General features: G+C 40.4%; 1 protein-coding gene across 5 annotated transcripts in view; it reads left to right on the forward strand.

Annotated features, from left to right (window-relative positions):
* The first annotated feature begins 827 nt into the window (after positions 1 to 827).
* CEP295 (centrosomal protein 295) overlaps positions 828 to 15,473 on the forward strand; it is a 48,937-nt gene continuing 34,291 nt past the window's right edge. For all 5 annotated transcript variants that reach the window (XM_006162556.3, XM_014593302.2, XM_006162557.3 and 2 more), the window contains exons 1-6: positions 828 to 944; positions 5,050 to 5,183; positions 5,946 to 6,146; positions 7,880 to 8,004; positions 8,879 to 8,972; positions 14,370 to 14,465. In XM_006162556.3, the coding sequence (XP_006162618.1) occupies positions 5,076 to 5,183; positions 5,946 to 6,146; positions 7,880 to 8,004; positions 8,879 to 8,972; positions 14,370 to 14,465 (624 nt within the window). In that variant the 5' untranslated portion in view covers positions 828 to 944; positions 5,050 to 5,075. The remainder of the gene's footprint in view (positions 945 to 5,049; positions 5,184 to 5,945; positions 6,147 to 7,879; positions 8,005 to 8,878; positions 8,973 to 14,369; positions 14,466 to 15,473) is intronic.

Raw genomic sequence — 15,473 nt, forward strand, 5'->3', positions numbered from 1 at the left:
ACTCCTCTTCAGTCCACCCACTTCTCCGTTTTCATTATTGTTGTCTCACTTTCTTGTGTGGTATCCTAGTTGATTTCTGGGCCTTCTATCCTCTGACTTCACCGTGCAGCCAGATCTGATCACAACAGCAACTAACCACCCCAACTTCCACTTTATAACTCTTTCATTTCTGTTGTTTAACCCGTAGGCTGCAAAATCTAGGTTAGCGGTCATAAGCCATTTACTTGTCTCGTCCGCACCTGGCACACTATACTTGGCACACAACAGATGCCCAAGAAATAAGAACGTGTTCCCTCCCTCCGTCCATCTCTGATTATAGGTTATTTGCAGCAGATAAATGTGTGACATAGTCTAGTGTCTCGGGTCCCTGGAGGCGCAGGGTAACATGATATGGCTCACTGCTGTTGAGAGCTGGGGAAGAACTGTCACAAACCAACCGCCCATAGTAGTACCAGGGAATCGTGCAGTCGATACAGAAAAGGATGCAAAGCCCAAGACGCCTTCGTGCCGTGACCTTAAGACAAAAGTCACCCTGTGGTTCTATGGCTCTGGGCAAATATCTTGTCCTTTCTGGACCTTCGCCTCCAGATCTGTAAAAGAGGCACGCTGACAAAGAGGGAGTACGACTAGAAAGCCGCTACAGGTGTGAGAAATAATGAACCTCTACGTAGCGCGTGCGCGCTTGTGCGCGTGCGCGGGGAGCGGGACTAGGGACCTTAATGCGGGCGCAGCCTTCCCGGCAGCCCCCGGGGAAGGCGGGACTAGGCGGGTTCCCGCGGTTTGGTCCCGCCATTGGCGGGCGGTTTGAATGCCGGAAGTGACGGGAGCTCGGCGATGGCAGCCCCGCAGGCGCATAAACGGCCGTCTGGAGGCTGAGCTGCGGCGGCTGCTGAGGCTGGTTTCCTCCGAGCTGCGGCTCTGGACTTCCGACTCGGGGTTCTCAGGTGAGTGCGGGCGCGCCGGCGTCCCCTCCGCACTCCAGGGCCTGGGTGTGTCCAAAGTAAGGGCTGCGAAAAGGGGCCGCGTTGTGAAGTAGTGGCTCGGGTTCTCGGGCCCCAGCTGCGGTCGGGCCGGCGGCTGCAAGGAGTTCCTGGACAGGAGGTATGGCCGGACCCGACCCTCCGGCCTCGTGCGAGAGCCTGCGCCGCAGCCCGTTGCTCGCCCTCCCCGGGTTGGGTCGCGCAGGCCTTTCCTGCAGCCTTCCCTATGCGTAGATGCCCTGAGCATCCAGGCTCGGGCGGCCGGGCCTCCGCTGCAGCAGCTGCAAACGCTTCCTCTAGGCCACTCGTGGACAAGTCCTGAAACTGATGGCGGTTTAAGAGCATTACATGTAGTCGTTTCATGCAAAGAGCACCTTCTCTTTCGATGTCTACAGCCTTTCATTTCTCAGGTGTTTAAATGTTATCACGAACCCAGCTTTTAAAGCAGTGGCAAATGTTTGAGTCTTTAATACTTAGAGCGTATTTGACAATTTCACATTGATTAAGTCACGTAACCAGACAATCTGCTGGAATAGATATTGTCATTCTTATACAGATTAAGAAAATGAGATCAAGGTGACCCGAGTGACGCGGCCAGTGTGTTCCTGCTAATAAGTAGTGCAGTGTTGGGTCTTAAACTCACATCTTCTAAGTCTAGAATTAATTTTGTGATTATCATGTGCCAAGTACCATTTAATCCTCAAGACCAAATCTTGTCAAGATAAACCCATATTGATAGGAATAAATAATTTAATAAAAAGGTAACTGGAGGAGCAGGGAAAAGTTCCCTACAGTGGAATTCTAATTGATCATTTAAGAATAGCGGAAGTAGAAAGTAACATTTGGTCGGGGCCAGCAAGTGGTATGGTGGTTAAGGTGCTGGTCTGCGGTTTGAGTCCTGGACCTGGCAGCTTGCTTTCTCACTTTCTTTCTCTCTCTCTCTCCCCTCTCCCCCCCTCTCTCCCCCTCTCTCTCTGTCTCTTTCTGGTGAACAAATGTGCCCTATAGCAAATTTTGAAATAATAACAAATAAAATAAAATCATTCTTAAAAAAAGAAATATTTGGTCGACTTTTTAATAATTAAGTCTGATGGCAATCATCAATAGGTACTCAACCTAATGGGCAAAAATATAATGAGAAACATGATAGGTTATGTAATCCAGCTGTTTCCCTATCAGATACTTACAGGGCAAAGTAATAATTATGTAGAGAAACCCAATAGATACCATTTTAACCAAGTGATGGAAATTCACATCACCACTACTAAGATGTGTGGACATCAGTTACCTCCCGATTGGATGCCCCCAACAGGGTTCAGCATCATTTTTGTGTTCTTTCCAAAAGTTTAGACAAACCCAAGTTGAGGGACATTCAATAAAATAGCTCACCAGAACATTTCAGAAATAATCAGGGTCTTGAGAAGAAAGATCAAGGTACTGCCCCAGATTAGAGAAGATAGAAGAAACTTGGCAGTCATGAGACTATAACTTCCTCCCCTGTGTTCTGAAATCCACTAACATGGAAGCCACACTTCCATGGCTGCTTCGAGCCTATAACTAAGTGACAGGCAGGACTGTCTGAGAGAGACTCCCAAAGATCTTACCCTGCCAACTAAGAGATCCTTACTCATTTTTCTCTCCTTCCTCCACCCCACGTCACACTTGCACTGGGGTCTGAGGTGCTTCTAGCTCTTTACCAGCTCTCTGTTCAGTTTCTCTTACACAGGCATTTTCTCTAATAACATCTTTGTGACTAGGAGGGGACAACAAATGAGCCTATCCCCCATCCTTTTTATACATTAAAAAGAATACATTATCCATCCCTGATACATTATCCATCCCTCGTGTGTGAAACACTGCCTGGTATTTGTTATTTATTTATTTGAATGCTAATTTTTTTTTTTTTTTCAATTTTCCGGAGGATGCCTGTGCTCACCGGAGAGAAGAGGGAGAAAGTACACCTCAGTGGGTCATGGTCACACCACAGTCCTCTGACCATTTCTCCATCCTGTTGGGATTTGGGGCATTCACATAGACCCATCCCTAGCATGGTTTTCAATCCACCAGTGCTGGGATTTGAACTGCAGTTCACTATGTGTGATCTGGTTTCATTAACCACTAGGCCATGGGCCGACCCTGAATACTCAAATCTTTTAAAACCATGCTCATCATTTTTTTTTTTCCTTTCTGTCTTTCTTTCTTTTTTGTCACTGGGAATGTATACTCCTCACTGGACAGAGAAACAAAAAGTGAAAAATCATCCCCTAAGGGGGATGGCCCTTCCACAGTCAATGCCTTGTCTTTCATTCTCTTCCTGGGATTTTGGGCATGCACACACATGAACCCAGCATGATTTTCAGATGTCCAAGTCTGGGCCTTGCACCATAGTCTACCATGTGGGAGTCCAGCACACCACCTGCTGGCTCTAATAGTCATCATTTTTCAATTGTTAGGAATCTAGCTAGAAAAGGCAAATTGTCATTGATGAAAAACTAAAAGAGGTTAATATAGAGACAATATGAAATCAATTCTCTATGAATATATAGGTAATATGCATTATAGGAGGGGCAAGTCAGGAATGGGTGAGTGAGTGGGTCAGGAATTAGAGGACAGCTTCATGGAGGAAGTGGAGCTTAAGGCAGCTTCAGAAAGATGTTAAGTTTCCAGTAATAATACAGTTGGCCTGCTTAGTCATTGTGAGACCTGAGAAATGTTGGCTTGTCTCAGATAAACTCATGGTTGTATACTGATGCTAACTATGATTTTTGGAAATGGCTATAATGGGGACAAGTTGATATCAGAATTACTTAAAGAAGGTTTTCAAATTACAGAAACTACAGATTCTTTTCATTTCTTCCCAACACACTCCCCCAAATAGAAGCATGCTAATAATCCAAAGAGGAGAGTGAACAGTAGCAATAGAAGAATAGATTTGGGAATCTAAACACTTGACACATCCAGACAGAATTATTTTAGAAGAGATTTTTATATAGGCATTCATTGAAAGAAATTGCATCATAATAATTATTGAAGAGTTATTTATTGTACAGTATAGCAATGGGGTCTGTGCTTGGTGATAACATTGTATAACAGAGACTAGGGTTGAATCAAGGGGCCAGGTGCCCTTGAAATAGCAGTCTTTCTGGTTATGAACAATTCATCTACGTTCTAAAGTATTAAATTGAAGTTATGAAATCTTTTTTTTTTCTTTAGGTTTTTGCCATAGAGTGCGTGTTCTCACCAAAGAAAGAGAGCAGGAAAGTAAGAAACCATCTCTCAGTGGTGGGGATAGCCATGCCACTATCCTTTCTCCTCCATTCTCATCTCAGGATTTTGAACACACACTCACATGCGCCCAATGTGATTTTCAAGCCTCTGGGTCCAGGACTAGAACTGTGATCTGCCATATGAGGGTCCAGCATCTTAACCTCACACACCACCTGCTGCCCCCATGGAAACATCTGTTCTTTGTTAGCACATCTTTTTAAGTTCTTGTGCGTTTTTTTGTTGTTGTTTTTTTAAAGAGGTTTTTGCCTTTGGGCATGTACACTTGCTAGAGAAAGAGACACGGTGGGAGGGAAATTGAGAAATCACCCTGCATGGGGGTGGCCTTGCTACAATTCCTTCTCCTCCATTCTCTTCCCAGGATCTTGGGCACACATGCCCAAGTGTGTTTAAGCCATGAGGTCTGAGACTCGAACAGTGGTTGGCCATCTGGGACTCAGCAATGTAACTGCTATGCCATCTGCTGGGTCCCTTGTGCTTTTTTACATTTAAATAACTCTGGAAATGCCTGTCAGGCTCCAGATCATCCAGGTAAACAACTTCCCCAAGTAATTCTGGTCAATTGTTCACATCCCCTTTTTCCCATCAGTCTGAGTGTTATCACAAGGTTTATAATGGCTCTTTGTAAATTTGACTATTTATTAAAATTACTTTACTTGCATATACATAGCTCTTTAAGTGTAAAAAAGTATTAATAAGAATTTAGTTTTTTCCCCTAATCTTCTGCGCTATTTTAGTAATGTATATGTTTATAAATATTTTTTGTTCTCTTTTTAAAATTCAGAATCTTTAAAATTAAAGTACGTAGAAATGAAAAGAAAGGTAGTAAAAACTAGCAAGCTGAGATTGAGTCCTAATGAGGAAGCCTGTATTTTGAAAGAAGATTATGAAAGACGACGAAAACTACGATTGCTACAGGTATGATTTTACTTGGAATAAAGTTTTAAATTCTTCGCCTTCCCACGTTATTTGTATTTTGTTCCATTAGAATATCCTAAACAAAATGTTACATTTAACACCTGTCCTGGCTGTACAGGGGCCCTCTTGCATGTAAACTAGTTTTGGAACATTTGGAAAATAGACTGAGGTGGTAAACGGGTGGTAGAAGAATTTGAGGGTAGTTATTTGACTCAATAATTATTGGAAAAAGTGGTTCTTTAAATGTTATTTTTAAAATGTTCTGTAATTAAGGAAGCTTAGAATGATTTTAAAGCAGACTTATTGGAAGATTATTGCGTGCTGAGACAAATTTATTAGAAAGTGGTAGATTATCCATTTTTTAATTAGTCTTTTTGGAGTAAGATAGTTTGGTCATTGTGAAGCATTCTATCTAGAATGAAGAATGATATAACACAGAAATGGAGTTCTCGGATGGCTCTGTCTGACTGTAAGTGTTGTTGAAGCATGCTTATCATTTCAGCCTTAAAGGTGCAGAGGAATAATGTCAGTCCCATTAAGTCTTTGGGAAGGAAAAGATAAAAGTTAGGTAAGTTTAGAAAGCCTCGAGATTTTAATTTTTTCTACATTGGTTGGATTTCCCAGCTAGCATAGTCTTACGTAGCACAAGTGATAAGGACAGTTGCTAGACCTAAGGAGAATTTATTTGAGTTCCTGTTTTCAAACAGCTTTTTGAAAAAGTTTCATTAAACCTGTTTTCATATAATGTGTTAAATACTCTAGGTTCGAGAACAAGAAAAGGATATTGCCTTACAGATAAGAGAAGAGATAAAACAGAGAAGAAACCAACAGTTTACTCGTTTGGCCGAAGAGCTAAGGGCAGAATGGGAAGAATCACAAATTCAGAAAATACAGAACCTGGAAAAACTATATTTGGCAAGTTTAAGAAACATGGGAGGAGGACATCGCCAAGCCAAAGAAAATGTGAGAGTCAGCTTGTGGGGTTACCTGACTGGGGCAGTAATATTAGTTGAAAGTAAAATACAGGGGCCAGCAAGTGGCATGGTGGTCGAGGGCACTGGACTTTCAAATGACTGACTGCAGTTTGAGTTCCGTACCTGGCAGCTTGCTTTCTCACTTCCCTCTCTTTCGCTTTCTCGCTCTTTCTGTCCCTCTCTGGTCTAATTAATTGTTGAAAATATTTAAAATAAATAATTAATAAAATCTAAAATACATTTATTAATAAGATAAATATAAAATATTTATACAATGTTATTAATGTTAATATTGAATTAATTAATTATTTAATAATATAATTTAATGTTTATTAAAAATTTGATGTTTAATATTAAATGTTAAATAAATAATAAAATTATTTAAATAAATAGTTAAATTTAAAAATTATTTTATTTCGCTTTATTTATTTTATTTGACAAGAGATGGACAGAATGAGAGAGGGAGGGAGAGGGAAGTGAGAAAGCGTGCTGCCAGGTCTGGGACTTGAACCGTAGTCGGCCCTGTGGGAGTCCAGCACCCCTAACCACCACACTACCTGCTAGCCCCAAATAAAATAACTCTAAAAAGAAAAAAAAAAAGAGGACCAGCAGTTAGTGTAATGGCTATGTCACTGGACTCCCCTGTAGTGGACCGTGGTTTGAGTCCTGGACCCAATGGCTTAAAACTCACGCCAGGCACCTGTGCATGCGTGCCCAAGATCACGAGAGGAGAATAGAGGAGAGGGGATTGTGTCATGGCCATCCCCCCGGGATGATTTCTCGCTTTCTGTCTCTGTCTCTCTTTGTCTTTCTGGCAAGTGTACACGCCCTATAGCAAAAATCTCTCCCCCAAAAAAGTAAAGAATAGCTTTTGAATGTTTATCTGATAAAAATGTTATCATGTATAGAATTTATTTTGGACAACCTACGCTTTTTTAATCAACTTAATATAATTTGTGAGTACTACTAGGTTTCTTTCCCAGGAAGAGATTTATCTTGCTCTGTGTGTACCATTAACTTCACGCTTTAATGCAGCATCTCCCAAACCTCAGTCATTAGAGTACCAAAACTGGGCAGTTGGCCCCGTGGGAGCTGACTTCCTATGCACAGGGCTTACTTACTGCACTACAGGGCTGACTCTTGGCATTTTAATTTAAACAGGGTATTTTCTTTTATTAATTTAACCTTATCCTATCATTGATATTTTATTTAAATTTCTCTATAAATCTGTTAAGTGATTACATTAACCTTAAGTTAAAACGTTTATATTTGTGGGGCTGGCAAGTGACGTAATAGTTGAGGCACTGAACTCCCATATGGCCAACAGTGGTTCAAGTCCCTGACCCAGTGGCTTGAAACTCACCGGGCGCATGTGCGTAAAGTACCCAAAATCCCTTGAGAAGAATGAAGAAGGGATTGTGGTATGGCCATCTCCCTAGGGGTAGGGGATGGTGTCTCACTTTCTATCTCTCTGTCTCTATTTCCCTGGTGAGCATATGTGCCCTATTGCAAAAATCTCTATGAAAAATAAAAGTTTTGTTTGTTCCCTCTAAGCTGGCTTATGGTACCATATCAGACAATACCATTCCTTTGCTTTGGAAAGCACTGCCATATTATGTAGGAAATGGCAAAATTGAAAAGACACTTATGTTCTGGTGCCATATAAGATACATTTCTGTTCATTTTGTTTAATATAACATTTTAAGTAATATATGTTTTTAGGAACCTGATTTGGATGCTCTGGCACAGCGGGCAGCAGAAAGGAAAAGAAAAGCAGACTTGAGACATAAAGAAGCCCTGAAAGTACAGAAAAGTCAGAAGGAACTATTAATGAAACAAAAAACACGGTAAATTAGTGATTTTTATTGTATTCTCAACTGAAACTGACAAGACTAGAAACAGAGGATACATAGGATACAGTGCAGAAGTCAGATAGTTTATCCATTACATTTTTGAGACTTGGTTTAAAAACAATGCAGTGGGGAGCTGGTTTGCTTAGGTTAACATAGTAACAAATGAGCTTTCTCTTCTCATTATAGTTTGAACATTCTAAATTTATCAGCAGTTACAACGTTTTTGAATAAATGTATGGCTGGCTTAGTATGCATGTCAACCAAAATCTGCCTCTAATGTAAAAAAGAAAAATCAAAATTAAAAGTTTGTGGATTCTGTAGAAGTTAGAACTGAGTATTTTGGGCATGCTGTAAAAATGAAAGAGTCTGTTCTATGGGACCAGCAGGTGGCTTAGTAGTTATGATGCTGGACATCCACATGGCCAAACATGGTTGGAGTCCCAGACCTGGTGGTTTGCTTTCTCACTTTTCCTTTCTCTCTCTCTGTCTCTTTCTGGTCAAATTAAAAAACAATAATAGCAAATAAAATTAAATAAATAATTTTTTTTTTAGAAAGAGCCTGTTTTAGTTAGCAGTGGTCATTTTATGTAGTGGCTAATGTTTAATGTTTGTCAGCATTTTTTCTCTCCAGACTATTCTAAAGAACATTAGGTGTCTGTTGACTTGGCATCTGCTGTAGAACTTTCTTTTCTGTCTTAAGATGTACTGCTCTGTCATTTTCTTATATGTCCACTGTGTGTGGACCAGTAAGTAGCACAGTGAGCCTGGGGGCTCAGCTGGAGGATTCCTAGACATTTCGTGGTTTTTGTGTTTTCAACTCTGAGATACTACCTGAGAGATTAACTAATAATGTCTTTTGATGTTTAAGGCATATAAAAGCTCGAAAGGAGGCACTGCTTACAGAAAAGGAACGGTCTGCCAAGATCACAAGTCTGCCAGCTCCTCCTCCACCTCTTTTTGAGGTAAATTTGATTGTTGAGAAGAAGAAGTTGTCATCACTCCTTACTATTAACATTCAGTGGAAGTCAAAATAATTCTTATTGGCTTAAACTTAATTTTCAACTGTGCAAGTAACACTAGTATATCTGGAGTATTTTCAAGTAGTTCTAGATACCATTTCATCTTCAGTAAATACTTTAGTATGTATCTCTGATGTGTAAGAATCTTTAAAAACAAACAAACATGATATTTACATTGTTCTCAATGTCATCTAACACCTAATAAGTGTTCAGTTTTCCCTAGTGATCTCAAAAAAGTTATTTTTATTTAAAAAGCTGTAATGGGGGCCAGCTGTTAGGGTGGTGATTAAGGAAATTTAATCCCACATGACCCACTGAACGGTTCAAGTCCCAGACCCAGCAGCTTGAAGTACACTCTGGATGTGTGGGAATGTATACCCAAACTCCCAAAAGGAGGAAGAAATGGAGGAGAAAGAATTATGATATGACCATCCCCGTAGGATGTGTCCTCTTTCTCTCTCTTTGTCTCCAGTGAGTGCATGTGTCCTCTGGTAAATAAAAAATATGTATTTTTAGAAAATCTGTAATGGTTTTGGTTTTTGAAAAACTAGTAGTAGTTCTGCCCTCTTTTTTTCCCATGTCTTTTATTTATTGAAAAAATTGGATTATTTTTCTTACAGACTTCTGCATGCTGTATTTGGCTCATAATAGTTGCCATTTTGTATGTAAATTAAGGTTCAGATAAGTTACTAAATTTGCACAAGGCTATAAAGTAAGCAGAGAGGTCTGTTTCTTTATGGTTTTAAAATGCGTAGTTTTGAGATTTGGAGCTCATTTTTAAGAAAACAGTGTTTTTGCCACAGGGTGGGTGTGCTCACTGAAGAGGAGAAAGACATTGAGAGGGAAAGTAAGAAATTAACTCCCAAGGGAGTTGGCTATGCTGCAGTTTCTTCTCTATTCTCATCCTGGGATTTCAGGCACGTACACACACACCCCCCCCAGTATGGTTTTCACGTACACACACACCCCCACTGTGGTTTTCAAGCCACTAGGTCCAATATTCAAACAACACTCAGGCCATGTGGGAGTCCAATGCCATAACCACTGTACCACCTGCTGGCTCCAAGAAAACATTTTTAATATTTTAACTAAAGTGGAAATTAATTTTAAGAACTATGGGTTCTCTTACTCATTATATTAGGTTATTGTGGTTACTGAAAGAGACGTTGGTACCAGCAGTTAGTGCAATGGCTATGTCACTGGACTCCCATGTTGTCAACCGTGTTCGCGTCCCGGACCTGGCGGCTTAAACTCACGTTGGGCGCGTGTGCATGCGTGCCCAAGATCCTGAGAGGAGAATGGAGGAGAAGGGATTGCGGCATGGCCATCCCCCCTGGGGAGTGATTTCTCGCTTTCTGTCTCTCTGTCTTTCTGGCGAGCGCATGCCTCTTATCGCAAAAGCCTCTCAAAAAAAAAAAAAAAAGACATTTAATTTAGTTGTAAATGTATACGAGCATATTTTATGTATACGTGATCAACTTGAGTACCAGTTATTCTACCTGATTTCATTTTGTCAGCCTTCCTGCTGCGTGTTGAGCCATCTGCCACGTAGCATTTGTCCAGGATTCAGATGAAGAGTCCTATTTCAGCCACTCCCTCAGTACCACGGGAGATGATAAAAAGCTAGGCAGTGTGCTGGGCTTGCCCAGTGTACCCAAACCCAAAACCTCCCCACCTGGCTCCAGCCCCACCACCACCTGCACTGTCATTACTGGACCCCCTGATGCCTTTTGATCATCTTTGTCATAATTCCTAATGTTCATAACAGGCCAAGGTCGAAAATTTATAAAAATCTAAAAATAGTCTACAAATGCTTTGATAGGTATAGTGTATGGGTCTATTTTATTTCCTCTGCTTTTAATTATGAAAAATTTAGAAATAAGAGAAGAATATAGTGGGACCAGTGGATGACATAATGGTTACGTCGCTGGACTCCCATGTGGCCGACTGCGGTTTGAGTCCCAGACCTAGTGGCTTAAAACTCAGGCCAGGCTTGTGAACGTGCGTGCATTCCCAAAATCCCAGGAGGAGACTGGAGGAGAAGGAATTGCAGTGTGCACATCCCCTCTAGGGGGTGATCTTTCACTTTCTGTCTCTTCAGTGAGCGCATGTGCCCTATAGCAAAAACCTCTCAGAAAGAGTATGGTGGATTTATACTTACACTGTGTATGCATGTGAAAGCTCTTGCGTTCAAAGTTATAAATCTAAGAGCAATGGGGTCCAGCAGGTGACATGGAGGTTAAGGCGCCGGATCCCACTTTAGCTGGCTAGGCCTTCCTGGACCCGGTGGCTTGCCACATTCCTGGACCCGGTGGCTTGCAAATCAGGACAGGTGCATGTGCACACATGCCCAAAATCCTGAGGGGAGAGTGGAGAAGGAACTGTGGCATGTCCATTCCCCTGGGGGTTGATTTATCTTTCCTTTCTCTCTGTTTCTCTCTGGCAAGCACATGTGCCCTATACCAAAAACTTAAAATATATTTGTATATATATTATTTTATCTTTTTGACATTGCATTTAGGTATGGTTTACCAGATGCAAGAGAAAATCAGCTTTTATTTATAGTTAACTTATTTTTATTGTATCCTTTTTTTTTCCCCCTATTCTTTATCCTTGGCTGTACAAACCAATCTTAGGTACCACAGAGTGCTTGGTTTGGCCCATACTGGGTAGGTGACATTAGTTACTGTGGTGGAAAACCAGGGATAGAAGCCAGAGTGCCTATTAGGGAGTAGATGGTGTTTTTTTGTTTTGTTTTAAAGTTTTTACTGTAGGGCTCATGTACTGCCCAGAGCAGATAAGAGACAGAGAGGGGAAGTGAGAAATCATACATATACACCCCTTTGGGGGGATGGTCACACTGCACTCCCTTCTCCTCCATTCTCCTCTCAGGATTTTGGGCATACATGTACATGGGCCCAATGTGATTTTAAAGCCACTGGGATCAGAACTCAAACCATAAAGGTAGCCATAGGGAATCCAGCACCTTAACCATCATTCCACCTACTGACCCAAGATAGGGTGACTCAGTCACTCACAGGTCATCCTAACTCTTCCAGCCTATGGACTGATTTCACTGAAAATGTAAGTGCAGTTCACTGGAAATCTTTTTATAATCGAAAGAGGTTGGTGGTGATTCTTTTTAATTGCCTGATGATGTGCGCACCTGCTAGAGAGAGGGCACCTCCTAATGGGGCACAGTCAGGCCGCAATCCTTTTTCCTCCATTTCTCCACCCCATAAGGATTTGGGCACACACCCATACTTACCCAGTTGCCCACGTCAGCTCAGCTCCTAATGTGTAGTGCTTAATTGCTGTACTATGTGGCCAGCCCAAGGATTGGTGATCATTTAAATCTTAAAACTGTGACTTCAGTTTTAAAAGAAATACCAAATTCAATCTATAAGTAGCCTTTATTTTGGAAGTACAATACTGGTACTTGAAAGTTGTGTATATTTTAATTACATTTTTATAGTAAATTACATAATGTGTTTTTTTTTTCTCAGCGTTCTTCCATTCTTTGTCAAGAAGCTTATTGATGAATTTTTCAAGGTGTTGAGCAAGAGCTACTAAGGTTCTTTTAGGAAGTGAAAGATTCTTGGAGCCATCAAATGGCATAGTGGTTATGTCACTGGACTCCCACATGGCCGACCACAGTTCGAATCCCAAACCCAGTGGCTTGAAACTCATGCTGGGCACATGTGCGTGCATGCCCAAGAATCTGGGAGGAGAGTAGAAGAGAAGGGATTGCAGCATAGCCACCCCCCTGAGGGGTGTTTTCTCACTTTCGCTCTCCCTGTCTCTGTACTTCAAATGTATGTTCTATAAGGCAAGCTAAAAAAAGAAAGTGAAAGATTCTTCTTTAATGTGTTTTACCATCTCTGAATTTTTATTTTGTGACATCTGTTTATTAAAGTGATATGTATTGTGAATTTTAATTATAATATTAACCAACTAATGTGTTCATTAGTGGGGAAACTATCCTTTGTAATTTTATTATTTTTTACTTTTAAAATTTGCTACAAGGCACATGCACTCATTGGAGAGAAAGAGAGAAAGTGAGAAAGCTCCACCTCAGGGGGATGACCATGCTACAGTCACTTCTCTGTTCTTCTCTTGGGATTCACACACGCACAAATGTCTGGTGTGTTAAAAGATTTTTCTTAGGGCCGGCAGGTGGTATGGTGGTTGAGGTGACTGGACTCCCACATGACTGACTACGATTCAAGTCCCGAACCTGGCAGCTTGCTTTCACACTTTCCCTTTCTCTCTGTCTCTCTCTCTCTGGTCAACTTTAAAAATAATAATCAAATAAAATAATGACAATGAATAAAATTTTTTTTCAAGTTCTTTCTTATACTTTATTGGGTTCTCACAGTAACTGCCATGACCATCGGATAAGGGTATTACTGTGTACTTACTTTTCTTGAGAATGCTGAAGGACAGAGCAGTGAGGGACTTTGCTAAGGTTTCCCAGCTTGTTTAAGTACGGAAGAGACTCAGCGGAAGAGTTAGCATTTCATCGTGTGTATTCTTCTCATCACGGTATATATACAATGCATGCCTTATTTTGTTTTTATCTAACGACTAGTACATAATGTTATTAGAAATATTACTTGAAGGCAGGGGCCATTAATTTATTTTACTTTTCAGTGTCATTCACAATGCCTAGCATAAGGTTTAACATATGCACTGAAGAAGGCACTGAAGAAATTCCTTGTTTGGTTGCTTTAATTAGATACCACTGCATAATAAATTCTGATGAACTGAATCTGCTTTTATGACAAAATGTAGAGAAAGGAAAGGAAAAGTAGTTTATGTCATCCTTTTGAGTATTGTTTTGTTTTGGAATAAGTATAATTTATTGGCTAATGTTTCAGGACCAAAACTGAATACATCATTGAACACTGAAAGGACTAAGACTGGTGTGAGCTGCAGTAGAATTTTTATGATTAGATATGGAATAGGACATGGTGGTGTATATTGTTTTCCTGTAAGTACAGGGAAGTGCCTATAATTTGATTTGACATGTCCTATAAGCGTCTTATAGTCGGTAAGTTGAAAGAGAAGTGTCTTTTTAACTAATTTAGAAAGTCTAGTGAGTAAAATACATTGATTAATGACACCTGAAGATGTATCGAAGTACTAATGAGTCTGTGCTTCTGTTAAAGTTTAACTCTGAAAAATTAAGGCTTATTTCTTTGTGACCAGGATTTTAGTTCATCCTAAATAAAGATAACTGGTTAATATATATGTAATATATATTTTGCATTGGATCCAGCTTTAAATGAAAATTAGTGCTTTAATCTAACTACCTATTTTTTATGTTCCATTATCCAGAACATTGAAGTGAAGAAAATTTCTTCATTGAAAACCAATAGTTCTACTTACCATCATCTTTACACTTTCGTGAATAGAGAGACAGACACAAAGCAGGTGATGAACTTACTGTTTGTTCCTCCCCTACTTTCCTGTTTTTGTGTTCTTCGAATTGAGTTATATCTGGTCAACTTTAAAAATAATAATCAAATAAAATAATGACAATGAATAAATTTTTTTTTCAAAAATTTTAAATATGCTTTGAATTTTCATGTAAAGTGTATGAATATGAGCCAAAGGTTGACTACTTAAATGGTAATATCTTAAAGGGCCAACAGGTGGCATGGTGGTTCAGGGCACTGGACTCCCACATGGCCAACCGCAGTTTCAGTCTCAGATCTGGTGACTTGCTTTCTCACTTTTCCTTTCGCTCTCTTACTTTGTCCTTCTCTGGTCAAATAAAATAAAATAAATAAACAAAGTTAAATAAAATCATTTTTAAAAAGGTTATATCTTAAAATAGCAGATTTCCTAACTTTGTTAAGATTTTTATTTTAGGGCATGTACACTCTCCAGAGAGACAGAGGGAGACAGAGAAGGAAGGTAAGAAATCACCCCCAGGGGGAATGGCCGTGCCACAATCCCTTCTCCTCTATTCTCCTCTTGGGACGTGGACACTCATACACATACACCCTGCACGAGTTTCAAGCCACCAGGTCCAGGACTCATAGTGTGTTTGGCTGTGTGGGAATCCAACTCTTTAACCACCACACCACTTGCTAGTCCCAGATATCTTAATTTTTTTTTTTTTTAAAGAGGGACTTTGCCTTAGAGCATGTGTTCTTGCCAGAGAGAGACAGAAACAGTGAGAGGGAAAGTGAGAAATCACCCCCCACAGAGGATGGCCGTGCCACAATCCCATATCCTCCATTCTCTTCCCAGAATCCTGGACACACACGCACATGTGCCCAGTATGAATTTCAAGTCATAAGATTTGGGACTTAAACCGTAGTCGGCCACAGGAGTCCAGTGACATATGCCCAAAGTTTAACTCTTGAATTATAAAATAATACATGGTTTTTGTAATAAAAAAGTCTGGAATTATACATGTAAGCATAAATTGTA

This window comes from Tupaia chinensis, unplaced genomic scaffold (genome assembly GCF_000334495.1).
Source record: "Tupaia chinensis unplaced genomic scaffold, TupChi_1.0 Scaffold140218_1, whole genome shotgun sequence".
In the NCBI taxonomy this organism is placed as follows: domain Eukaryota; kingdom Metazoa; phylum Chordata; class Mammalia; order Scandentia; family Tupaiidae; genus Tupaia; species Tupaia belangeri.